At 41.0% G+C, this 25,975-nt stretch overlaps 5 protein-coding genes across 8 annotated transcripts; 3 read left to right on the forward strand and 2 right to left on the reverse strand.

Annotated features, from left to right (window-relative positions):
- Nucleotides 1-2,155: 2,155 nt before the first annotated feature.
- Nucleotides 2,156-4,667, forward strand: LOC306838373 (tetraspanin-10-like). 3 transcript variants are annotated; one of them, XM_079366509.1, is made up of 4 exons: nucleotides 2,156-2,806; nucleotides 2,916-3,036; nucleotides 3,247-3,508; nucleotides 3,589-4,667. In XM_079366509.1, the coding sequence occupies exons 1-4, from the start codon at nucleotides 2,717-2,719 to the stop codon at nucleotides 3,893-3,895; spliced, it is 780 nt and encodes a 259-aa protein (XP_079222635.1). In that variant the 5' UTR covers nucleotides 2,156-2,716; the 3' UTR covers nucleotides 3,896-4,667. The 3 variants fall into 3 exon arrangements, with proteins under 3 accessions (XP_079222635.1, XP_079222636.1, XP_079222634.1); XM_079366510.1 differs by having other exon boundaries at nucleotides 2,916-3,018; XM_079366508.1 differs by having other exon boundaries at nucleotides 2,916-3,508.
- A 47-nt stretch (nucleotides 4,668-4,714) lies between these two features.
- Nucleotides 4,715-6,593, reverse strand: LOC306838374 (retinal rod rhodopsin-sensitive cGMP 3',5'-cyclic phosphodiesterase subunit gamma-like). The gene is made up of 3 exons (XM_079366511.1): nucleotides 5,308-6,593; nucleotides 5,184-5,224; nucleotides 4,715-5,085 (listed from the first exon to the last, which is right to left on the reverse strand). Exons 1-3 carry the CDS (start codon nucleotides 5,454-5,456, stop codon nucleotides 5,009-5,011), a joined length of 267 nt encoding a protein of 88 aa, XP_079222637.1. The 5' UTR covers nucleotides 5,457-6,593; the 3' UTR covers nucleotides 4,715-5,008.
- A 1,413-nt stretch (nucleotides 6,594-8,006) lies between these two features.
- Nucleotides 8,007-10,743, forward strand: ccdc137 (coiled-coil domain containing 137). Its single transcript, XM_079365985.1, has 6 exons — nucleotides 8,007-8,227; nucleotides 8,436-8,581; nucleotides 8,679-8,904; nucleotides 9,511-9,593; nucleotides 9,948-10,027; nucleotides 10,115-10,743. The coding sequence occupies exons 1-6, from the start codon at nucleotides 8,157-8,159 to the stop codon at nucleotides 10,310-10,312; spliced, it is 804 nt and encodes a 267-aa protein (XP_079222111.1). The 5' UTR covers nucleotides 8,007-8,156; the 3' UTR covers nucleotides 10,313-10,743.
- A 1,719-nt stretch (nucleotides 10,744-12,462) lies between these two features.
- LOC306838879 (G-protein coupled receptor family C group 5 member C-like) lies at nucleotides 12,463-18,952 on the reverse strand. The gene is made up of 4 exons (XM_079367282.1): nucleotides 18,517-18,952; nucleotides 16,329-17,330; nucleotides 14,019-14,122; nucleotides 12,463-13,931 (listed from the first exon to the last, which is right to left on the reverse strand). Exons 2-4 carry the CDS (start codon nucleotides 17,299-17,301, stop codon nucleotides 13,833-13,835), a joined length of 1,176 nt encoding a protein of 391 aa, XP_079223408.1. The 5' UTR covers nucleotides 17,302-17,330; nucleotides 18,517-18,952; the 3' UTR covers nucleotides 12,463-13,832.
- Nucleotides 18,457-25,890, forward strand: btbd17b (BTB (POZ) domain containing 17b). Of its 2 annotated transcripts, none has more exons than XM_079367281.1 (3): nucleotides 18,457-18,540; nucleotides 23,654-23,939; nucleotides 24,241-25,890. In XM_079367281.1, exons 1-3 carry the CDS (start codon nucleotides 18,525-18,527, stop codon nucleotides 25,313-25,315), a joined length of 1,377 nt encoding a protein of 458 aa, XP_079223407.1. In that variant the 5' UTR covers nucleotides 18,457-18,524; the 3' UTR covers nucleotides 25,316-25,890. The 2 variants fall into 2 exon arrangements, with proteins under 2 accessions (XP_079223407.1, XP_079223406.1); XM_079367280.1 differs by lacking the exon at nucleotides 18,457-18,540 and adding an exon at nucleotides 21,960-22,268.
- The last annotated feature ends 85 nt before the right edge of the window (nucleotides 25,891-25,975 follow it).

Consider the following 25,975-nt stretch of genomic DNA (forward strand, 5'->3'; position numbering starts at 1 on the left):
GTATCTTTGGAAAGCAGGTATGATTCTTAGCTCATATCCAGAGTATCAAATCATTCCTCTCTATAATCAATGACATAGAGAAATGAGCAGTAGCAGTAAGAGAAGTTAGGTTTCTCATGTGCAGTAAAACAAATTACAATAAAACCTCATGATGGAAAACTTGAAGTGCAAGCCATGCTTTTCAAATGAAACAGACTTCAAACTCAAAATATTCAACAGGAAAGAGTACCAAATATAAAAGTGTTCATCGTGAGAAACAGCTTTTTGTAGATTTACTAATTGTTGCTGTTTATTCTTAGCATTTTATGCCCAAGCCACATTAGAGCTAAATGTACTTCTTTGTTATATTACTGGTATTCAAACTGTTAAGTGCATCTTAGTGTAATAATTTGTTCAGTATTTTTTTCACTTAATGCTCTCGTGTGGAGTTATAAATAAACAGATGAAATATAGGTATCACACAAGTCAGCTACTGCATGCTGCAAAAACAGCCTCTCTTTATATTTTCCATAAAAAAGATTGATAAATTTGACTGTTCCAAGGAAGCAGGTTGAGATTTTTTTAATCAGAAATCACAACTTTTTTACAACATGCAGGACAAGCGCCGAGAGCAGCAGAAATGTGATGTAGTGCTTCGTCAACAGGGGGCGCAAAAAATTGACAAAAACTGAAAGTTCCCAACAGGAGCTTTAAACTCCTCAATATGGATTACTATGTTTTCCTTTGAAATGACTTTGACTCAGTCTGGAGGGTTACTAGTTCAAGTCCAGGTGCCGACCAAAGTATGGAAGTTGGTCTGGCAGCTGGAGAGATGCTGGGTCCTGTTTGTCCGTGTGTGTGTACTTTAGCCTATGTGTGTGTAGCATGACTCAGTAAAGGGGCGTAGCTGTCATATCACCTCATGGGATTAAGAAAGTATGTAAAATGTTATCACTTTTTTATTATGATGTAAATAAGTGTCGTAAAAGATCATAACAGCAATATTCAGGTGAAATACTACTGCTTTATGTATGTTTTTGTATTTCATCTGAAACTAGTAGAATAAACAGTATCCAGTATTAAGTTCACAGAATACACATCTGTCATGTCAGGAGGCTAACACTGATTAAAATGATTATGTAAATCAACAACAAGGTCCCTAAATTAGACTCTTGTTGACTGTAATTTAACATAATCGAAACTGATTTGTGGCAGCACAGTTTAGACTTTATATAGCGTCATCTAAAGTTGACTGCCAGCGAGTGAAATTACTTCCTCCATCCAGCACAGATGAAGCACAGCCAGAGGAAAAAATGACAGCAGCACATGAGAGGAGCCAGAGAGTGGGATAGCCAGGCCTCTCTCTGTCTGCCTGTTTCTTAACTCACATTTGTTCCCTCACATGTTGCTTGGTATTGACTCCCAGCTCCTCGTCACTTCATAATGGCTTTATCAGAGCAATTTAAAGGAGACAGTTAAACTGAAATATATCTGCTGTTGTCTTTAAGCACTCAGAAGGAGCACCATGAGAGATCCCACTGAATCATACAATAGTCAGTCTTTATAGTACTTTATTTACCATTGAACAATTTTCTTGCAAAAGCTTGGAAAGAGAGATATGACCATGAGAGTCAGAACTTACAAACAGAACAAAAGACCAACATGATCTATCACTTTAAACTTGTTGACTTAGACTGAACACACAGTAGTGCAGAAGTACAGTAACTCAGTAACTACAGTAGCTCTGTGTGTGTGTGTGTGTGTGTGTGTGTGTGTGTGTGTGTGTGTGTGTGTGTGTGTGTGTGTGTGTGTGTGTGTGTGTGTGTGTGTGTGTGTGTGTGTGTGTGTGTGTGTGTGTGTGTGTGTGTGTGTGTGTGTGTGTGTGTGTGTGTGTGTGTGTGTGTGCATGAGATTGTGTGCTCCTGCTGTTTGTGTACATGTCACGCTTGCACAATGCTGTAAACAACATGTAAAAGCACATGCTATGGCACCGTTATCACACCGTTTCGAAGTGTAAATGCAAAGGCGGCATTGACATCTGAATTCTGTGTCCACACTGCTGTGGGCACACAGTGTAAGAAAAGTGTAAGCATGCCTACTTTACCTCATAGCAATGCTATGCCTTAGCACACAGCCCTTCTGCTAGCATGGCTTGCCAGCTTTTTTTTTTCTGCTTTGCTGTTGATCGTCTTGATCTTAAAAATGTATCCTCACACTCAATGCGGTAACATAAACCAAACTCAACAAGCTGAATTAAAGGCTGAAAGAACTCATTCATGAACCAAAAATGTGCACGCGTGAACTGAAGGAATCTTTTCTTTCCCCTGTTGTTTCATTGATTCAGTTACAATCAGTCAGGCATCACATTCCTCTTTAACTATCCACTTCTCTAATCGAAGGTAAACAAATGGTTGCATAATTATGTTGACATTCAAGCGGTTTATTTGAGTGAACCTCACATCAGAGCTTTCTTGTTCCAGGCAGAGCCCCCCTCTGGTGTATCTGAGCCTCTCTTACATGCTCTGATAACCGTAATCTCCTCACTGTGACTCTCACATGATGAAGAAATCCCACGGCTCGCAGCAGCCACAGGCTAAACACTGCATAGTATCTCCACCTCAGCTCACATGCTCCTCTGTTCCCCCTGTAGTGAATGTTCCTCCTATGTTCCACTTTAATTTGTATCATTCTGAGCAGTTGAGAGCAAAGGGAGAATCATCTCCCAGAAGTTGTCGACATGAAAAAATATTTGTGGATGAAGAAGATTTCTTTGCCATGGTCAAAGAAGGACACCACACTGGATGAATCCAGTCCTCTCATACCAAAGGTAAGGGGTAACATTTGACCTTCTGTTTCATTCCTTTCGATCCTTGTCTAAAAATCCAGTACCGCTCTGTATTTTTTTTTTTTGAAGTTGCTTTTCTGTGTATCCAAAGGCAGGCTCTGACATAGAGGATTCAGCGGATCTACATTTCACCACAGAGTGCTATGAAGCAGGGCCCACCTTTGGACAGGACCAGACCAGACCTGGTTTTACAGGTGTCCGACCCCGCTATGGTTATACTTTCATAGACTATTTCCTAAAATACGCCCTGTTCCTAGGCAATCTGCTGTTCACCGTTGTGGGCCTAATGGTTCTTGGTGTAGGGATGTGGGGCCTCGTCAGCAAAGAATCATTTGCCCAGGAGAAGATCGGCAGTATTGGAAGCGATCCGATGCTGATCATTGTGGGAATGGGCCTTCTGCTGACTTTGCTCTGTCTGTCAGGCTGTGTGGGTGCCATACGAGAAAACTGCACCTTACTGAGGCTGTTCTCTGCCGCTGTGCTCGTGCTCATCACACTTCAAGTGCTGGCCACCATTGTGGCCTACAGTCTACAGGATCAGATTGGAAGCTATCTGCAGTCAGGGATGATAACGGCAATGGTGCGCTACCAGGATGATCTGGATCTGAGGTTTATCATGGACGAGATTCAGACAAATCTGCAGTGCTGTGGGGCGGATAACTATCGTGACTGGGAGATCAACGTGTAAGTAGCACCTAAAAAAATACAGATGTTATGTTTTGATAAGGAAAGTCTGCAGCTTTTATTTTTTTATTTTTCCTCAGATATTACAACTGCTCAGCTCCAGGAGTGCTGGCCTGTGGCGTCCCTGCGACATGCTGTGTAGACCCTTTGGAGAATGGCACTGTGTGGAATTCTCAGTGTGGTGTAGGTGCCCAGCAACTGGATGAGTTTTCTGCCCAGAGTTTGATCTTCCTTGGCGGCTGTCTAGGGGGAATCTCTCGCTGGATCGAGCTGCACATGGGTCTGATAGGAACCATCGCAATTGCCTTACTGGCGATCCAAATCATGACTCTGTTTATCACCACCCGACTCTTAGACAGCATCTACTGGCACAAACTTTGCAGCTAACATGACTGTGTACTGGTATTTAATGAATGCACACTGATATGTAGGGCTCCATCTTGTTGGTTACTTTTGAGAAACAAGCTATAATCAAAAAAAAAAAATCTTCACTTATAGTTTATTGAAAAGATTGTGCCTATGTATCATACTGTCTTGTGAAAACTGGCTTCTTTGGGAAATTATTTCAGATATTTATATCTAAGCAAAACAACCCCAAAAATGTTTTTTAACATTTTACCCTAAAACCTTGTTTTCTACCCCCCAATGAGCAAAGGAATAGTGCAGACAATGATTTAACCCATGAAACCAGGATTTAGAATTTTACAATTACAGCATGTTAATTAGTGAGCTTTGTTGGCTTTCAATCTGAGCCAGGATAGCTGTTTTACCCTTTTTTAATGTTATGATATGGTTGAAGTCCAGCTGGTTGCAGCTAGTTTAACGTTAAACTAGAGCGAGCTAAGTGGTTGCTTTATAGTTAACTAGCTAGCCTATAGCTTAAAGTTTAGGAATTAAAGAGAGCTGACTTTTGGCAAAAAACACATGTGTTTAAAAAGTCAAACTATTCCTAAGTATTAGCATAGTGTCTGGTGTAGGATGTAGTATAAATTCAGAAAATGGTTTAATTGACTAGAAATTCTACATGAAGAATAATCTGTGTTTTACACTACTCTTTTCTTTAAAAAAAAAAGGGAAAAATTAAGATGTATATTTGTGATCATGCAATGTTAAACAATACTGGCATGATTAAAAACACATTATTTGAAGTTGTTTTAAAAAATACAGGTTTTATTCAGTGATTGATTAAACATGAGGCTGTGAATTTGTGCAACAACAAAAAAAAAATCCAGTTGCCACTTCAACTGCAACCTTATTGAAGAAGAAAACATTTCACATCAGTGGGTTGTGGACATAGAAAAGGGCTCCTCTTGAGCATTGTATAGAAAAAATATGAATATAACATTGGAACAAAGAACAGCATCTGTATGGACTTAACCAGCTATAATGTTATTTGATTTAAGTTTGACAGATTTTTTAAAAATCCAGTATTGATGATCCAGGTTGCTGATTGACTGCTCCATCAGTTCCCTTACAGGAATAACTTCTTAGCCGTGACTGTCAGATGATACCATACTGAGCAAGTTCATGTAGCTCTAGATGGCTGTATGCTTCCCATGGGCAGATTACAGTGATATCTGGACAGGAAGAGAGAAATAGTGAGTAACAAACAAGAAAAGATTTGTGTCCAGTTTTTCATGCTGCAGTGTTCTAACTTTGGTACATCTTCTCTTACCTATGCCAAGCCCTTCCATTCCTGGGATGTCCTCTCCAAATCTGATAGGAAAAAGGAACTTGTAGGTTGCCTAGATATTTTTTCTGGTAGAGAAACTTCCTAGATTAAACAAAAACATGCTTACCCAATGACACCCCTCTTGGGAGGTTTGCTCTTAAACTGGCGGTTGCTCCGCTGTTTGAACTTGGGTGGGCCGGAGGATGCTTGGCTGATGACTCTGAGGGGAGCTTTGGTACCAGTTTTTACTTCAGGTTTGGCCACATCCAAATTCATTCTTTTTTTTTTTTTTGCTGCAATGGGAAAGTCAATGTGAAAATACCATGCTATTTTTGAGTAGATTCACCGAATTTAATGAAGACAAATACACAGGTGTGGTGATGATAACAAAGAATAACATTGACTTGTGTACTGACAATTAAAGCTCTTCCAATCCCTCCATAATGCCTTCACAGCACTTTCATAATCAGATTAGTGAGAGGACATGCTGAATTGGCTTGAGATCCAAATCTGACAATACATCATGAATCATTTGGACTGTCATCCACTGAAAAGACTTTTTGAAACCTTACACAGCCAAATGCGAAAAATACCACAGTGTTATTCAATAACAACGACGTAGCCAAGTGATTGCTTTTGAAAGAAAGTCAATACAAAGAAATGTTAGTGAATGTGTGTGAATAATTTAAGATAATTTGAAATAGATTGTGTGACATTCAAGTGCAATGATAAATGTTTAAATTCAAAGATGGTTATCACTGATATCAAAGTTAAAGGGGGTGTAATACTGCACTATATTATTATATTGACCTGAATTTATATAGGGTTTTTTTGCATTAACCCTAGGTTTGCCCAATAGAGTTTGTCTGTCCAGAGTAACATGCAATGGAACCTTTTTAATTTGGAACAACATTTCAGCCAATGAATACCATGTGAAAATACAATATTCACGCCAAGCACTCGTGCAATATTTTTTTTATTGTAATATCTACCATTATTATTGATATACCGTGCTCTTTGTTGCTGCAAAGCTGTAAGTTTCCCTGTTGTGGGATTAAGGTTTACCTAATCTTATCTAAACTGCTTTTTTAAATCTAAAATGAATACAGAAACCTCTTGTGTGGAAAGCACTTGAACAATAAACAACTACATTTGCAGTAATGACTATAGAAATCTGAAAATAAAATATGAAACTGCTTTAACTGTCACAAATATACAAGCTATGAATAACAATAAAGCACACGTTTGTTACAATCCGCCTTCAGCTCAAAAACATCATCTAAATTGCTGCGTACACTTACCTCCTTTGCTTCTGCGTTGTCAATGTTCGTCTTGTTCTAGAGATCTGCTACATGATGAGTTGTGCATTTTGAAGCTCTCTTATACGCCAGCACCCCGAGAAGATTATGACACACTGTAGGTCAAATATGGAGCGGTAGAATCATAAGGGGAATGGCTGACAGGCAGTGTTGGTCCTGTTAAAAGAAGTACCAGTGCAGATGAGTGACAGTGAGTGGACACAATTGCAGTTGACATGTGCCAGATTGTGCATCAACAATCATTTTGTTATGTACAGAAGCTTTTAGTTCTTTGGGGTTTATGCAGAATATGTCCCATGATGAGGGTGCTGATGACGCAGTCGTAAGTGCGTGCGTTCCCATGTAGGCTATCTGCGGGCGGCCTGGGTTTGACTCCAGCCTGTTGCTCCTTTCCCGCATGTCAATCCCAACTCTCTTTCCCAGATTTCCATCTCTGTCCAATGTCCAAGCTCTCCAATAAAGTCACAAAAAAACACAAAAATAAATATTTTTAAAAAACAAAAAAAAAGAAAAAGAAAATGTCCCATGATCATCAGTATCCCTCCATCAACTGTGGTTGCAAACAGCAAGATATTTACCTTCCATCTGCAGTCTCTAAGATTAGGTTACATTATATCTCACTGCTAATCCTGATCTTATTGCCACAGCTCCCATATACTTAAACACATAATTCCTCTGATGGTTTACTTCAGCTTCTCTCCATCTTCCTGTAAATGTAGGGAGAAATGCTTACACACAAACTATAGCCTACTACTGTTATTTGTACTTATGTATAAAGTCTTTCACAAATATAGCTGCATATTATTTAAATCTTTTGAATACATTTCAGTTGAGAACAATCTTGTCACATAGGAACAATGTGGCCTAACTATGGTGCACAGATCTGACAGCAGGATAGTGTTGGTGCATTGATGAAAATAAGTCAACATGGGCCATTTTAATCCATTAACTGAATAATACAACAATACGACTTTGTAAAATCGTAAACACTCTTAGAACCTCTCCAACTGTAGTTTGGGTTGTCAAATAGACATAATATTTGACATCGACGCCATCTAGTGGTTTCAGATAGAAACACCATTGCTGATTTCAGTCAATTGAAGTGACGTTTTCGGCAAAGATCGTTGGTTTTAACAGCGTATGACTCTTTTTTTTTTTTTTTTCAAATCTTCGCCTGATAAAATGTTTAATTGTCAAAAGAGGATTGTGTATATTGGTTTTCGACATTGCAACGTTCAAGTTCACTTTATTAAAAGCAACAAAGCATTTGGTAAAACATCAGCACAACAAGCGGCGCAGCAGGACAACAGCAAGCCAATAAAGCTGTCACGTTGCAACCTCGGCTACTTTGTGCTTTTCATTTGTAAAATGCAATATGAAACGTGTGAATATTTTTTTTTATTTTCTTTCACACCTTTCCACCACGCTCTGTCTTATTTTAAAGAGTTAAGGCTCATGAGTGCGGAGCATAGACATGTGAAGAGGAGAAGCGTCCATGGTACCCGGAAAAAGCTATAGAGTGAGAGCTCTTCTTTCCTCTTACTCGACCTATCCATTAAGGTTAAAGTTCGTGGGTTAAAGTGTACACACGCTGCATCACATGTGTGATTGTTTTTGTTAAGATAACTTGATATGTGTTAAAGTGAACTGAAGCAACATGGGAAAGAATAAGAAGAACAAAACTGACGAGTCGGGGAAAAAAACAGTCAAAGCCGGACAACATTCAGGGTAAAGCGAGAATGCTAAAACTATAGAATACCTCGATAACAGCAGGCTAGCTACTAGCTAGCTGTTCTCGAGTCTCTTTATATGATTGCGAGTTTTCAAAATAAGATGAGGTTACGCATTTCGTGTATTTCAACAAGACATTACTGGTTCATACATTGTGTCCAAATGCTAGTGTTTACTAAAATTGTTACACTTTATTTCACTTCAGTGACAAGAAGCTCAAACGAAATGGAAAACCCAAAACAGCCAGAGAAGAAGATCACTTTAAAGACATCCCTTTTAAACTTAGAGAGATTATGAAGAGCAAGGAAAGAATGAGCGCGGGGCCGAAGAGGGCCAAAAAGCTGAAAAACGGTGAGAAGTGCATAGTTATTGTACTTATGTCGATCACACTTGTGTTGGCTGTCATATCATGAACTATAGCGTCCCTTTTTTGTTTGTTTGTTATTAGCCATTTTCCCTAAAGATAAAGCTGGGGACTCCCAGGGTGGAGATATACCTGTCCCACATTTCAAGAGGGGAAAGAAGGAGAGTGAGAAGGCTTACGTGCGGCGCATGGAGAGTGAGACCAAACATGTCCTCTTCCTCACCAATAACCAAGTGGACAGAAAGCCTGAGCTGGAGGCAGACAAACAAGAAAGGCCAGTAGACAGTGGAAAGTCTGAGAAAAAAAAGGAGTGAGTACTCTTCTTTTTCTCCGCCCCCCCCCCCCCCCCCCCCCCCCCCCAAACTGATGTTTTGTGTGTGAGTCAGATAAAGCCCTTTGACTACTAAGGACCCTCTTTGGGTTCAGTGCATAGAAATAAGTGTCCCATGTGTTTGTTTGTGACTACTGTTTCTAATGTTTGAGTTGATGTGCAGCATATTATGGTTGCTGGATTTAGAGCTAAAATCTTTATCTCAGTTATTTTGATTGATTATTGAGATCCCGATTAAATGTGATTATACACTGATTTTAAAACAATTGCATCACAGGCTCTTAAAACTTTGTGCACGGGGGCTATAATCCTCAAAGCAGTAAGCCCGGGTTCAAATCTGACCTGTGGCTTTTTTTTAACTTTTACTTTATTATTCCCTGAGGGATATTCTGGTTTACACTCAGAGGGATATAGAGACATGTTACTCAAACACCGGCTCGAATGACACATGCTCAGACCAGCATGTCTCTAAAATAATATCAAAACCCCAACATGTAAATAAACAATAGGTATGCCTAAACGGTAAACGGACGACTGGATGAAACATATAACATTGTGTGTTCTACTTTTGACTCTTTTGCACAGGTACGACAAAATGAAAATACAGAGGCTACAGCAGAAGAAGTTGGACAGAAAAGAAGACCTCCTGGAAAAGGAGATGTTTGTCGGTAAATAAAACACTTTCTTAGGATCATTGTGCTCGATAGAAAGGAGCGTTTGTAAGTCAGTTAAGGGATGTACCAGACAAATTTTAGATGGATTTTAAAAGGATATATTCTGAGTAGATCTTTTAGAACCTGACACCCAACAGAACTGTTCTCCTTAACTCCAACAAGGTTTTTAAACTTTATTTGGAGTATTTAAGGGGCTGTGATTTACCTGCACAGAACCAAAAGGTTAAAATGAATAACTCGTGGGTGAACAAAGCTGAACATGTAGTTGCTGAAGGGCCAGCTGTGTTCCATAAAGCAGAGCAAAGAACAAAATACCAAACACTGATGTGATTGATTTGTGTTTTGCAGATGATGTTCCTTTTGGGGAAGTTTCAATGGCCCCACCGACATTCAGCGCCAAACCCAGGAAAGCTCCAGTCAGACCTCAGGTAGTGCTGCTCTGCTTCTCTTCATGTCTGTGACCCTCGTGGTCGAATACGATGCTAACTTCCAGCTCGGTCTCCTTCATCCAACAGGCATCGAAGGGGCTGCTTCTCAACTCCTTGTTAGGCCACAATCCGACCTCCACAGCCAAGCCCTCCATGGCCCGTCAGAGAATCATGGAGGAGGAGAGGCAGCGAGCCGTGGAGGCCTACCGTCATCTCAAGAAACAGAAACAGCTGCAGCAGGAGGCCAGGACTGCCGGTCTAGAAAAGCTCAAGAATCTTCAGTGATGTTTTAACGTCAGATACACCGAGCTTCAGACAGGTGTGAAGTGAAAAAAAATAAATAAGAGAGGAACCGTCAAGAGAACAACCAGCTGACGGACTGGCTGTTTAAGAAACTCTCGAGCTGACTGCAGAAGAACTCAACACAAAGTCGCTTACTGAATCAAAGGAGCAAGCGTCTGCATCCTCAGGCCCATAGTGTGTAAGCTGAGTAGTTAGCTCTGCTTCCACTAGATGGCAGTCCTCCTGCAGAAAGCTGATTTCGTAGTGTTTTTGCAGGCGAGACTTTTTTTAAAGTAAAAATGTCTTCATGGTGGCACCTGATGTCACGTTGAATGTGTGAATGTATGACTGCAGACTTTTACTATATTCCCAGCTGTGCGGGTGAAAATGAGCATAACCTGTATTGTGAAACATAAAGAAAACATTCAAGTGAACGCTCTCACTGTGGAGTCTTTTTGTAAGTATTTCTGTTGAGCTGTGAACGATTACTGGCTTCAAAGATGCAAACAGCTGATCAGAACAGCAGGTAAGAGCTGTTGAAGTTTTTTTTTTTTTTGCCTTTGTCAAGATCTTAAGATTTTTTTATTTTTTTTCAGCTGTGCTAACTAAAGTCAAGACTGGACTTTTGGTTATTGGAGAACATTTAAACAACTGTGACATGTTTTAATGATGTTTGTTCCTCCATGTGAGCATGAGTCCTGGGATAAATAAATCACATCAGCCCTTTTCAAATGCGGAGCACTTATTAGAGCCTGGCACAGCTAATTACTTCTGTAATCCTTAAAAGGTTTACCGTCATGAACACGGCCTTTGTGTAAATACTGGCTCCGGGGACAAACTGTTCAAATACAGAGAGGTTCTGTTTAGTCGGACGGCTGCGTCTTTCTTAGCGTATTAGATCTAAAAGCAAACAAATTATTGAGAACATCCTCCACATGCTATAATCCTTAAAATACTGAATGTCTGTCATCTGGTCCGTAGGTTCACAGGTGTGTGTTTGTTTTCTGCTGTGTTCGTCCACTGAAGGTTGTCACAGTGACAATGAAATGCGTTAAGTGGGGACAGCTGCTTGTGATTGGTAGTCCTGACTCCCATGAGCTGAACCACCACTGGTCATGTAACCACCTGTGTGTCCATGTGCACAAGACAGCTACTCATGTCACCAGGGGGTTTAAAGGTGCTGCCTGGCAGACAGAGACTTGAACAGAGCTCAAGGCATTGATCAGGAATTAATGTCTTCTACATGATAAACAAACCTACTGCCAAGATTGTGTATTGAGAAGGTCTCCTAAAGAGCTGACACCTTAGCGTTTAACTCCTTATTTCATGTATGTGTCCAATCGAGCTCCTCTGGGATAGCCTAAAGTTTGACCATTAATCCAGAGTTTATCAAAGCAGCAACAAGGCAGTTAATATAAGTAAAAAGGGAGTAGTTAGAAATGCTCAGAAAATATCGTCAGCTGTCTGAAAGCCTTTTGTTTACATTTGGATACACTGTTCCTTTAGTGTTCACTTCTGTTTTTTTTTTTTTTTTTTTTTTAACGCTTTACATCTGTTTTGCATCCAACAACTACAACAAAGAGGGGAAAAAAGGTGTAGGCACAAGGAGTTAAATCCTGACAATCTACATACAGGATCGGTTGAATATTTCTAATCTGTGTGACTTTCAGTTTGTGAGCTATTTTTCTCTCCTGACAGCACAGGATGGTGGGAGTGATCGAGAGAGAGAGCCTACTCAGCCTGCTGCTAGGCAGCCTCCACTCACTCAGAAGCTCTGGAAGTGTGTGTGAGCAGGTGTGTGCGACATCATTTGTGAATAATTGTTCCTGCTTTTGTAAAGGAAAGGAAGCATTCAAAGTAATTTCCTTTGTCCTGCACTAATATTTTTGGGATTTTATTTTGAAAAACTGCACATTCAGGAGCAATTTTTAACTGCTCTAATATTCAGACTACATTCAGTAATCATCTCTCTGCATTGTAAGCCCATACACAGCAGTATGAGAAGCTTTTATAGATGGTCAAACAAACATTATGTAAATAACTAAGCAGCATAAAGACCATGGTAATACCTGTGACACTTCCTCTTGCATCGCCCCACATCTGCCTGAACCTGCAAGTCTGCAACAACCCACAGATCCAACAGCCACACCGGATTTGTTAGGAACCTTTACAGGTTTAATAAGTTAGAATTTGACAACTTTACATGATATTACACTTCTATAAGTCCAAAAAACCAGAAAGAGTATGTCCTAATCAAAGTGTGTTTAACTGCAAACAGATTACAAAAATCAGCAGAAAAAAAAAAAACGATTACAGAGAATACAACACCTGTGGATAAAAACTAACATATAACAGTCAAACGTTTAATCCTTTATCCGTGCCTAAAGCTTGTCTATTGTGTCTCTAGCATCAACATACAGAAGGTCAGCTGTCACCTAAATGTTTTTACTTGTTGTTCCAAGTTGTGAGTTGAGTTTGTAGATGTGTAAAAGGCAGAGAGAGAAGAGTTGCTGCTCTTTCACCTTGTTAAAAAGTGAAGGGCCGAGAGTTTTTGGGGCAGATATCGATATCAGGAAGAGAAAAAAAAAACCAGCAGATATTTTTTAATCTATGTTGGATCCTTAGATATACACATTTATTGTTTATCCCTCAAATGCAGTTATCAAACAGCTGTGGGAAAGACAGATTAAGGTTTATAATGTAGACGAGATGAAAGTAACTGCACATGTAGAGAGTGAAGATGCTTGTTTGCTGGTCAACAAGAACTGCGAGTGTTACACAATAAAACTCAAACAAAATGCTTTTTGACTCGTAAAGTTGATATAGCTGCAATAAAACTAGCTGATAGTCACTTGATACGGCCGATACTACCAGTTGGCCGACTAATAGGTCGGGTCGGTTTCTTCACCATGAAGATGAACATTTGTTGACATCTTGTCTTCTCCTACTGAGCAAAGCAACATGCGAAAAGCTGGTTTAACATTCAGCAGGAGGTAAGGGAGGGTCGGAGAGCATAGAAATGAAATAGAGGAACTAAGGCACTATATTTCAAAATAAAATATTGAAGGCTATATGCATTTCAGTTGTCAGGACAACAAAATGTAAACGCAAATATGATACTCGCAAAATTTAAACTATCGATGTCGATTTTTGATACCACTTCAACAAAAGTCGAAATCCTCGGCACTCCATATTGGGTCATTTTTAAAGTAGCAAACATTGAGCAAGCCCTCCTACACATGTTTATATTGGACTATGAAATATTGACAACATGATTGTGCAATTTAGACAGCGCTGTCTGTCAGTCTCTCTGTTGTAGTTATTTTGAGTTATTTCAAAGCTTCAGTACTTTTTACGATACTGCCGATCGTTAAATTAACGGACTTTGTAATGTTTGAAACACGTGTAACATGTATCCAAACACACAAACTAGTCAGTGCAACGAAACCTTAGTGGAGCTTAATCTGATGGCTTTAAGTGTTGGTAGCCCTCTTTGAGACCTACAGCCTGCATGTGACAGTCCTTAAGACGGTAGGGACACGTGTGAACGAGGCAGGGAGCCCACACATCCCGGATTCAAGGACGGGGTTCTGGCTCGGGGCAGCATCGCTTCCTGGTTCATCTGCAGAAACACACACAAAGAAGTGATGGATGCAGACATGTTGGAAGAGATGTTTAAAATAGTTAAAGATTCAGTGCACATACTTACCCTTGTTAAGCCCTTAGCCATTAGTGCTATTTCAGTGGGCTGGTACACACAACTTCTCAGCTGACCATTAAAAGAACCGTACGGAGACTCCGGCCTTATGGAGACTGGTTGAAGGAAAGGCAGAGTATTTGGTTTTTGAAATCAATTATGACACTTAAAAACAGTTATTAAAAACACACATTTAACGCATCTAATGTTGTTTCAAAGGTAAATGAACTTGAGCTTGCATAATGCTTTTCTAGTCTTCTAACTTCTCAAAGTGCTTTAAACACTGCATGTCACACCTACACTTTCCCACCCTGAAGGCAGAGGCTGTTATGCAAAGTGACCATCAGTATTAGTTAATCCACTCGTACACAATCAAACGCCGCTGACGCAGCAGCGCGAGCAATTTGTGGTTGAGTGTCTTTCCCAAGGTCACATCGAACTTGAATGAACATTTACTGCATAGGTTGAAAACAGGTGTTCTGTACTCTGTTGGATTTATGTAACAGAGTCACTCAAAGACACTTTCTCCATTGACAAGCACACATGTTGCTATTTATCTTCCTGACTAGTTACTGCTTTGCATCAGTGTCATGCACCACAAGCATAAAAGGCTGCTCATTAATGCTGAATGTTTAAAAGAGTGATAGTATTATTTTTGTCTTTTTCATATTGTGTTGAAGACTTGGCCAAGAGAGTTGTGAGGATACCAGATCTTTAATTTACGATTCTAGGGAAACTTCAGGCGATACAGAAGGCTTCTGACAAGCTTTAGTATTTTTCAGATAGTGTCAATCATTAAGGTAACAGAGAGTGTATTGAAAACACGTGGTGGCATCAAAAGGTATCAAGGTCAACGTTTGGACAACCTAAGTGTGTGGATTGTTGCTCCTTCCTGACTTTGCCAAAGGACACAACCTTCATAAAGTATGTCAGACTTTTTTTTTTGTTTGTTTTCTTTTTTTTTTTAGAAAAGGGGTTAATTATTTCTAAATGGCACTTTATTATGTTTGTCTTATAAGTACACTCTCATGGGCTCTGCAGATGTGTTCAACATCACATCGTCTACAGCTCTGACGTCTCGAGCGGCGCAGTGCAGAAGAGAAGGTAATGCATGTGTCACAATGCAGCTCTTGTGTTGTCTGCTTATTTTTTTACAGACAGGAACGAACATCCCACAGACAAAGTTTGCATGGCGGACGTCATGCAATTAACTATGTGGAGCTACGATTGGTCAGTGCACTTGGAAAAGTATTCCATCATATCTGACGCAGGCAGATACTGCTTTAGTTGACGTTGGATTCTGTTACCCTTCACAGAAATGATAATGAATAGTTAATGAATAGGCTAAATTCCTGAATATTTGTTTCTCATTTCTGGAGTATTCTGTGTTCTATCTGTTGATCGCTGTCACCTGGCTTGAACGAACACAAACACATTTCCTGCTGTTCTTTGTTCTTGCTCCAGCGCTGATCACATTAGAATTCAACAGAACCCTCCAATTGAATCGTCAAAACCAGTAATTATCATGTTTTACTGCTTCACTGTTTTCAGTTTGTGAGTGAATACAAAGATGATTACAATCTACTGACCACTCATGACAGGAAACATTTAACCTGCTTGTAAACTGTTATTCTAATGGATTTCATGGTTATTGGTGAGAAGCTCTGTGCTCAAGGAGACTAAACAATTTGCGGATTACCATTTCATATGAAAAACAAGCAGCTTTTTGGCTGTAATCCGCCGAGTATTTCTCAATATTTCTTCTTGTCCTCTGGGAAACTGCAGATTAAAAGAAACTCCCACTCGCTACTTTGTTGTGCTTCATTATTTCATCAGTTGTTGCTCTCCAATCAGGTAAAAAGGATGACGTAGAAATGGTGGACAAAGCAATGGAGTTTGACGCTATAATGAGTTTCTGCCCTTAAAACAATAATTAGAATCGGGGTGAATTTCCAAGTATTTCCTGCAGGATTCATCAGCTCCCCCCGACTTCTCACGGAAATGTTACAAGATTTATTCCAGGTAAAGTCGGGGGAAAAATGTTGCCTTGTGTATTTGCACATGCATCTCTTTTTTTTATGCATGTGTTTTGAAGCACCATAAAGCCATTTTTACATATAATCTCCTGAAAACGTCTAGAAAATTCAGACAGGCTAGCTCTGAAACCTTCCTGAGGAAGCTTTCACACATGAAGGGGGAAAAAGAAGGATGTTTGTGTTCGCACATCCAGCTCACCCCAAAGTTTCTGGAAATGTTCAGGAGTTTTAAATGCACTTATAAAAACACTATAGGATTACGTTAAGGAAATGATGTGTAGGCTACCTGTAGGCTCATCCATAGAGAAGGCTTTATTTTCTATGTACATGTTCTGCGGGCGTGTCTCCGGCTCCTTCAGGATGTTGTCATACACCAGGCTCCTGGTGGGATAAACATGATCCCCGTCATCCAGCGGCTCCTGGTCTGCGTCTTCCTTGGTCAGTAAGCTTATTTCTGGGATGCTGTAGAAGAAGAGGAACACCCAGGCATTTGAAACCAAAGCTATAGCCAGAGTCGGATCATCCCAGCTCGGACTTCCGACCACTTGGTTACCATGGAGGTACATGACAATCCAGGTCACCCAGATGGCCAAGGTGAAGATCCCGGTCACCAGAATGAAAGCTCCGTCTAGCCGCCATTGCTTCTGCTTGTGTGTCAGCGTGGGCACAGACATCACTACAGCAGCAACCAGCAGCACCATGACGTAGATCAGAGCCATCACAAAGTCGAGACTAGCAAAGCTGCAAGAGAGGTCAGGGGCGGCTTCATCTTCAGGGTAGCTCCTGACAACAGTGGTGATAAGCCACTCTGTGTTGATGATCACCTCCACAATCCACAGACCAAGCGCACCCAGGCAGAACATCCAGCATCTGGGACCCCTGCCGCGCTGCAGCAGGGCCAGCCACAACGCGTGCATCATCAGGCAGGACAGACAGCCTGCGAACAGCACACCGAAGAGGAACCTCCGTGCAGCACAGCTGGTCGAGTACCGACCCACGACGAAGGCGAATGTGAGTCCAAAGAGTCCCAGAGTACAGACCAGAATTCCCGCCTGCAGGGCCACCATAGCCTTTCTTTTCTTGTCCGTTACAAACGGTAAGCTGGCCATGAGGACAATGAAGAGAACGAAGGAGGTGATGACACCAGCAGCGGCTACAGCCTCCACCACGACCCCCCACACTGTGGTGAGGTCACACAGGTTGTAATATATGGAGCTGATACTGGAACCACAGCCTTTGGGAGGGCTGGTCGATCCCATGGTTTCAATGCAGGTCTGAATCTTAAATCCTTAAAAAAAAAACACATTATCAAAATACACATGCAAATCTGTTGCAAAACTGTATTTACATTGGATAACTTGGAGGACAGTGCAAGGGCTAATGACTTTGCATGCACTTTAAAACAAATTATCGCACCCATATTGTGTTGTGTGGAAGGAATACAAATCATTCGTCACATACTGTACAAATCACTTGGATTCTAACTGTCTTATGCTGTATAGTTGAAATAAATCCATCAACTTCTCTAAAGATTCCTCCAAATTGTCCCGTCTGTCTTTAATTACAACATGATGTCATGATGTAATCACAGCTCAGTCTAGTCTTGCTACAGCATCTAATTTGCAGAGGCCTCATTATAAAACTTAACGGGAGACTTTGCAAAGCAGTACACTTAGGATGTAGGCCACCATTACATTTCTTGTTTTAGCATTTTTATTGTAATGGGTTATACCATTCCTTTTGGAAAGCCTCTGATTTTGGATGGTTTTATTTCACAGCCTGACAACACTCATAAGCAAAAAGTTAGTGTCATGTGCTATGCAGAATCTTGAATATCAAATAGGCAGTATGGAATCACCTGGCAAAAGAAAGACTTGTAAGACAGCCTAAAACGAAAGAAGAACTGCTGAAGGAAGCTTTGTAATAAGTGATTCCTGAAGAAAACTTAAAGACAGTCTGCCCAAAAGAGTTCAAGATGTGCCAGGTGCAAACAAAGGTCGCACTAAATACTACATTATTGCTTGCATAAACCATTTGTTCTTTTTTTTGTACATATTTTCTCAAACTTAGGCTAATCGAGAGACTGAGAAATAAATATGGTTAAAATGTTGTTACAACATTGAAGATGGCAGGTTTAAAGTACAGCTAAGTACAGGCTATTGTATTTATTCCACTAATTTTAATTAGGCATTACGTTTTCTTGCCAAGGTTGATACCCCCCCACCACCAAAAAAATAAATAAATAAAAATAATAATAATAATAATAATAATAAAATAATTTTCTAAATGGGCAAAACATTTGTTTCATGGAAAAGCTGGTATTTTGTCTAATATTTCATTATAAACTTTAATAACACTGTGATTTCAGAAAGTCATATCGATAGTTACTCAAGCACAACTTTAAACAAACAATGAAAGCATTACAGTGGTATTGGAGGTATGAGAGTAACACGGCTCCATCAGGGGCTTCTTACCTGGACCGATGACCGCTCCAACAGGTGAGTAGAACCTACGCCGGCAAGACACAAACAAGCTTACCCGATGTATTTTACTTGAGTAGGCTTTTAACGAATTTTGAAGCTTGGTTCGATCTATTTTTTTTTTTTTTTTTTAAATCCTGCGTGTTTTTCCGGGTACAACCATGGACAGTCGTCCACCTGCCCACTCGTTTAACTGCTGCTACTGAACCATGCTATAATGGTCTCACTGGCAGAGGCTTCAGAATGGCTTTCCTGTCATGCACAGTTGTTGTGTTGATGATCTGGCGAGTGTGTGTAACTTTCTCCAAGGACCCAGCTCAAACCGCTCTGTGTCTTTATCCAACCTCTCTCCAGCTTTGCATATTCTGCGAGATTAGCAGCCAGCCTGCTTATTTGTTTCAGGCAGCTTACATTCAAACAAAGGACCCACTCACCTCTTAAGTGAGACATGTTCACTTGTGTTAGTATGCCGTTGGACATGGTCTGGCCTGTTTTGACAGAGACTTTGATTCCAAGCACATAGGTGATTAATAATTAACCGTTTTAGTGATGGACCCACTGTTTGGTTGCACTTTAAAGGTGATGGAAGATGTCTTTGTGCTGGCCTATTTTTTTTAATAATATAGGGGGAAAGGGTACACATGTAGAAAGACATTAAAGAAAATCTTCAACAATTTCTTCCATTTTTTTTCCACCTAATGTATATGCAATCATTTGCTCAAAAACAACAACGCTCTGTTTTACTTTCATAGTACTTTGGGTCTATTTCCTCTTCACGGAGCAGACAGTGACATGGGAAACTGTGCCTCCAGTTTGCAGAGCCACCTGGTGGAAAATGTTATTACAGGAGAGATGGAGTCCTGTGTTGCATAATCAAATAGGATTGAACAACAAACCAGGCCTTTTATCGATCTGTTGTCACCATGCCATTTAACAACCATTTGATTAAAAGCAATATTGATTTGATCCATTGATTAAACTGCCTTTAGTAATACTGAACTATGGGTTTTGTCTATATATAAGACCACTCATCTGGAATTTGTAAAAACACAGTAAAAATGATGACACTGCACAGTGCTAAAAAACTCTGAAGCATTGTATTTTCTGTCAGATCAGAACATATCTGAACAGACGAGCGCAGAATGAAATCTCCACAAGGTTTAGTAATCTGTCAATAGGAGACAAAACAGTTTGCAACCACTTATTAAAGTTGCCTGTAAGATTACTGCTAAAATAATCTGATCTGTCTGTCCAGGCATTTTACAGGGTTTGATGACCCTGATGACTGATGATGGCTTTCTTTTCTGGTTTTATGCACATTTTGGTACATTCTCAGTTTCCTGCTGTTACCTTATGAGATTAAAAAGCTTAAAGAGTTGAAGTTGAACAGAGTTAAGTAAGATATGAACCAATCCCTTTGATTTGTCTCTCTTTCTGTCTGTTTGTTCAGATTGGTTGAGTGGTTGAAATGTGCAACTACAAGCCAACGCCACAACAGAACTAAAAATACGGCTGATTTAAAGATTAGTACTATTTTACTTGTTCTACTACTTCATTACCAGATATTTGATGCATTCAGCATGTAAAATGTACATTTTATATCAAAAGTTGTTAAAGTGGACCAGATTCAAAGGGCATGCACAGGAGTTAGGTCATGAAGGACACCTTGCCCAAACTAACTCTGGCATCCCGCCTGCACTAAACACACTGTTTATGCTGCGTGATGGGCCCCCCTGCGGTGCATCGATCCCTCAATGGATCTCATCCCGAGGGGTGCTCTCACGAACCCAGCAGCTCATCAATCCATCCCTTTGCATAGCAGATTCTTAATAGGGACCGATCTCAAAGGAGAAAACAATGTCACCTTCATGAAGGGCATTCTCCTTTTTTGAAGGGGGGCTTTGGATACAGTCTGCTCATAATATAGCTGAACAACAGATTTCTACAAGCTGCAAACTGATGTAGAATAAAGTATTACTACCAGGTAGACATTTAATCATGCAATTCCCATGATTTGTATCTATACAGGTTTATTGCATTCACATTCCTGAGTCTCGTTTGTGCACATCTCCTCCAGAAAGTCAAAGAATTAGAAGAAGCTTCCATACACTGTGGAATCCGATGCCCTGTCTATGTTGTCTGGTCCAGTTTGTTGCAGCTGCCGTCATTAGGGCTCCTCAGCAGCCCCGCTATCCTCAGGGAACCTGTCAGGTTATTCATAGCAGTTGCTCAAGTTGGGGTCTCACAGAGCGTCTCTGCTCCTGCATTGTTACTGCAGCCTGGCAGGCCTGAGGCTTCACCACAACCCAAATCCCTCTAAAATGTCTGTCCTTGTTTGTGTCTCTAAGGCAGATCCTATTTTCAACACTTTTATCACATTGCAGCATTTCAGTATAAATATCTCGATTGGACTAATGGCCTTGTTTGATGCAATGATTTTTTTTTATAAATCAATTTACACTGAGCTTATCTTTTTTAGAGAATATAACAAAGACATCAGCATTGACTGACCCATCTCAGACTGACAGATCATTGCTATAGGCTCATATATAATTGGCACTGTCAAAATGTGTTCCAGCCCCAAGCACTATGTATGACCATTTCATTGCTGCAGCTTTACATTGAATCAAATTCCTGCAGTACCACAGTTACATGGTTAATGTAGGGTGTATGCTTCCATTATGCCATGGGGCTGTTAAGCTCAATTTGAGCCGTTACAGCATTTTATATTGATTTCCACAGCATGGATCTTATTATGACAGACCATTAGATCCATATGCAGCCTGAGTTTGTTTCATACAACAACTCAAACACATGCAAAATAGTTGTATTTATATTCAATCTTGCACAAAGATGTTTTTTTTTTGAAGTTTATTTTGATCAGCTGGCATAAACTTTATTAATTTAGATGCCAGTAACATGACTTAACAAAATCCTGATTGGCAGCTGATTTTGATCGGAAGAGCTACCATTAAATTAAGGAGCAGATCAGGCACCATAGAAATTATCCTCCCATTAATGCGATCAACATGCCATCAGAGAGATAATTAGCTCTTAGTTGAGAAAACTGTCCAACGAAATGAATAAAAATGTGATTGACTGCCGTTGGTCACACACACACAAGAACCTCAATTACTCTCGGCCTGAGTGGCAACCTGCTGTAATTAATTGAATAATTAGATATAAACCAAATTCAGCAGTGCGGATATTTGCAGCTTTCTGAGTGCCACAAAAGTATGAAACTGTGTTATTATTGATTGTTAATAGTGCCTAACTCCCCGCACTTTAAAAAAAAATGAAACAAAAACCATTAAGCTGAGTCCTCGGTTGGCCCTGTGCCACTGATCAATACCATGTAACATCCAAAAGGGAGAAATTCAAAATCAAAGCTGTCGCTATAGCAACGCCCCTGCCAGATTCCACCAATCAATGGAGCCCGTGGGGTTGCGAGATGCGCCAGGGAAAGGCCAGCGTCCTACATAAAGAGTGCCGGGACAGGGAGCCGGGCGGCACACACAAGGGGGGCAACGCACCTTACGGCTTCACACGCGGAAAGACGCACAAGAAGTCAGAGGAAGAGTCAGGAAAAGAGTGGCACAGAGTGAGGAAGAGAGGGGGAAAGGACAAAGGAAGAGAGGCAGGAAAGAACTCAGAAGAAATGGTACACTCTTTGGAACAAGGGATCCCTGCTTGGGTCTTTGTGGGCACCCTGGTCATCTTAATCAACTCGATGATGGTCAGAGGAGGTAAGTTCACTCATGTCTTCAGCACTTTGAATTGTTCACTTTTAAAGACTTGAATCACTTTTGCATCTTTTTTAAAAATTGTAGAAGAAGCTGTGTTTTTTATTTCACTCCAGCCTTCCCTGAATTTATAGAGGATATAGGGCACATCATGAATGTGTGGCTCGTGCCCAGCCTCAGGGCAGAGGATGGGTATTATTTATCTATTCTACTCATCCTGTGCTCATCTATCTGTCTGCTGGGTGCAGGGAGAGACAGGCAGGTCCATTTGCTGCCTGGCTTTGTGCCGGCTCAGTGATACAGTACAGAAGGAGCGCCGAGGGAAAGCTTTTCTTATTCATGAAAGAAGATCTGACTATACCTGATTTTAAGTCAAAGCTATTGAAGGCCACATTCCTCTGCTGTCAGATTAACATTTGTATTATTTCTTGTGAGCACAGACTCATCTGATCCTATATTTAGCCACAGTGTATAAACTGTTTTATTTTATGTTTTCAGCTGGTGTTAAAGAGACTGAAACATTCTTTATTTATGTGTTCCTTTTAGTGTACTTTGATGGAAATCACTCAGATTTTTTCTGGCAAGATTTGGAAAAATAGATCAATGATGTAACAGATACAACTGTTTCTACAGTGATCATAAATTTGGTGACTTTCCAATTGGCTACAGTGTGCCAGAATCATCTGTCAAGATGCAACCCCCTCACACCACTGTGCTGAGCTCGCTCAGGGTCTTGGCTCACTAATTGGAAAAAGGTTACTTTGAAGAGAGGGCTTCTTCATTGTGGCTTAGAGAAGCCTGTGAAGCTTTCTGGGGAGCCAGGAGTTCTCCCCAAGTGTCTCATTAAACCCCCAGTAACAGGCCAACCAGGCTGCTGACGGCTGTGGTGGAGCAGAATGGAAACAGTAACTTGTCACGCTGGGTCTTTCATGTGTGCTCCTCCAATATATGCCACTTGTACTTGCGCACAAGGGAGTGCATAGAAGCAGCCATCTGCAATTTGCGCTGCAAACTCAGGATCCTTTTTGAGAACATGTTAGCGGAGGGTTTCTGTCAGCCACCTGTTTTGTTCTCTTTCTTGAATAATTAAAACCAGAAAAAAAAAATTGAAGGATGTGAAAGTCAGATTTCTTATCTGTTGTGGTTAAGTCAAAGAGTTTCTTTTTGACATCTTTTCCTGTGTCAAATCTGTTTAAGTTTTAAGAACAAATGCATGTGAATCCTGCTTGAAAGCAGAGTCAAGTTGTTGCAGATGGTGGTGATGAAAGTAGAAAATAAAAATGAATGTCGCTGCAGCTCCAAGGCAAATTCTTCTGCACTAAAAAAAGGTCTGATTGTGTTTGCAGTAAGTGCTTCTTGTCCATCTTCTCGCTCTATTTTCTCCACAGCTGCCCTGAAGCAGGAGGCAGGCCTGGACAATGGGGCCACGGTGCTGAATCACTCCATGAGTTTGGTGCAGCGTATGGAGAACCTGTTGGCCATGGGGAACAGCAGTGATGTCACTCTCCGGGTGCAGACCATCAACACAGATGAAGTGAAGGTGATCCAGGCCCACAGCCTGGTTCTCACACTGCAGAGTGACGTGTTTGAGGAACTGCTGCTCACTCGCAATAACAGTCATATTGTGCTGAGGGAGACGGCCGACTGTGCAGCCGTCTTTGACAAGTTTGTCAGGTGAGGGTGACTGAGAGTTCACGTCAGGCTCAATAAAGTTTCAGACACCTTGGAGCTCTAGTTGTAGATGCAACTGTATTTTTCCACTTCGGTCACCTATAGAGCTCATCCAATAATTTGCCTCCCTCCTTTGCAGAAATGAGAAGCTCCAGTTTTTGAAGTATTCTAAAATTACATTGGCTGTTTTAGGCTCACTGCTGAAAACAGACGGTGTGGGTTTATTCAGTGACTCACATGTGAGAAGAGAACACATGTTTCAAATATAGCATGCTTTACCAAAGCAACCGTTTTCTTCCTGCAGGTATCTGTACTGCGGGGATATCTCAGTGCGGCTGGATCAGGCTATTTCTCTGCACAAGCTGGCCAGCAAGTACCGCGTGTGGAGTTTGCAACAGGGTCTGACCCAATATATGACCCAACATCTGTCAAGTGATTCCCCCACCGGCCATGTGATTGGCTGGTACAACTATGCTCTGCAAACTGGGGACATGATCCTGCAAGACAGCTGCCTGCAGTACCTGTCCTGGAACCTGTCTTCGGTGCTCCAGAGTGGGGAATGGAGCTCCATCAGTGAAGACCTGCTCCTCTCTTTGCTCCAGCGTTCTGACCTTATTCTGCAAAGTGAGCTGGAGCTGTATGAGGCCCTGGAGACCTGGATTAACCAAAACCAGCCCATCAGTAAGACTGTAGAAACCGCTCTAAGAGCTGTTCGATATGGTATGATCCCCCCTCAACACCTGTTCCGTCTTCAGAAGCAATCTGCCCTCATGCAAAAGCACTACGAGTCTATTCGAGATCTTCTCTATCTCGCTTTCCAGTTTCACTCTGCCTCACCTATCCAACTGGCCAAATACTTTGACGTCAACTGCAGTATTTTCACTCCCCGTAACTACCTTTCCTCCTCGTGGGGTTCCCCTTGGGTCATCAATAGCCCAACCCGTGATGACCGCAGCTTTAGCTTCCAGACCCAGCTCGGCCCCAGTGGCCACGACTCAAGCAAGAGAATAACCTGGAACGCTCTGTTCTCCCCTCGCTGGCTCCCACTCAGTGCCAGGTCAACTTATACTGAGCTGGGTGCCATGCAACCTACACGCACCGACGGAGGTCGACCTCGCATCATCGTGACACCAGCCACATCTAGTCCAGACTTTGCAGGTGTGAGTTTCCAGAAGACGGTGATTGTGATGGCACGACAGCAAGGCAAGGTGGTGGTTCGCCATGTTTACAACTTCCATCAGAGCACAGAGGAGGCCGGGGATTTCCTGATGGATGCAGACCTGCAGCGCCGTGCATCAGAGTACCTGATTGACAGCTCCCTCTATCTGCACGTTATAATAAAACCTCTTTACCATAGCCTCCTTGTTGCCAGGAAGTGAAGGCAGAATTCTGGCGTGTCCCTACCATCGCTAATCCACTATTCTACTCGCACAATCACACACACACACATATTCCAAAGTAAACTCATATCACAGCACGTTTATGCATCAGGTCTGCAGCATCTCCATTATTGAATAGTTTGTGCATTTTGTTGTCTTCAAACTATTCAGCAAGGAGGTGATTAGTTCATTAAAGGACTCACAATTCAACGGTCAGCAGTGATAATCTCAACTATGATGGTGGGTGTTTACGGAGAGGAAAAACTTCAATGTACTGTATTATTTTCAGGTATTTCATGACCAATAGTTTTTTTCTTGACAATGTAAATGTCATGGTTAATGTGGTTTTCATAGTTAATGTAGAACACTTTTTCTTCTTCTTCTTCGAATCAAATGTAGGCCTAATTGTTATCGATATGATTGGGTTCAGAATTCAGCAGTCAACCATAGATTTTAGTAGATGTTTAGTTCATTACACTTTTAAAGACTTCCCCCCCCCCCATAAAATATGTGGTTTCTCTTAACAAACCCAGGTGTGTCAAATAAAGGTCAATCCCTTCAATGCTCCTTTGTAATGGACCTTCAAGACAGTCATTGCTGCATTTCTCTTTTTGGTAGCCTCTTTCTCTTTACACTTTCTAGCTCTGAAAGACACTAGGC

The sequence above is a fragment of the Symphodus melops genome (assembly GCF_947650265.1).
Source record: "Symphodus melops genome assembly, chromosome: 17".
Taxonomy (NCBI): Eukaryota; Metazoa; Chordata; class Actinopteri; order Labriformes; family Labridae; genus Symphodus; species Symphodus melops.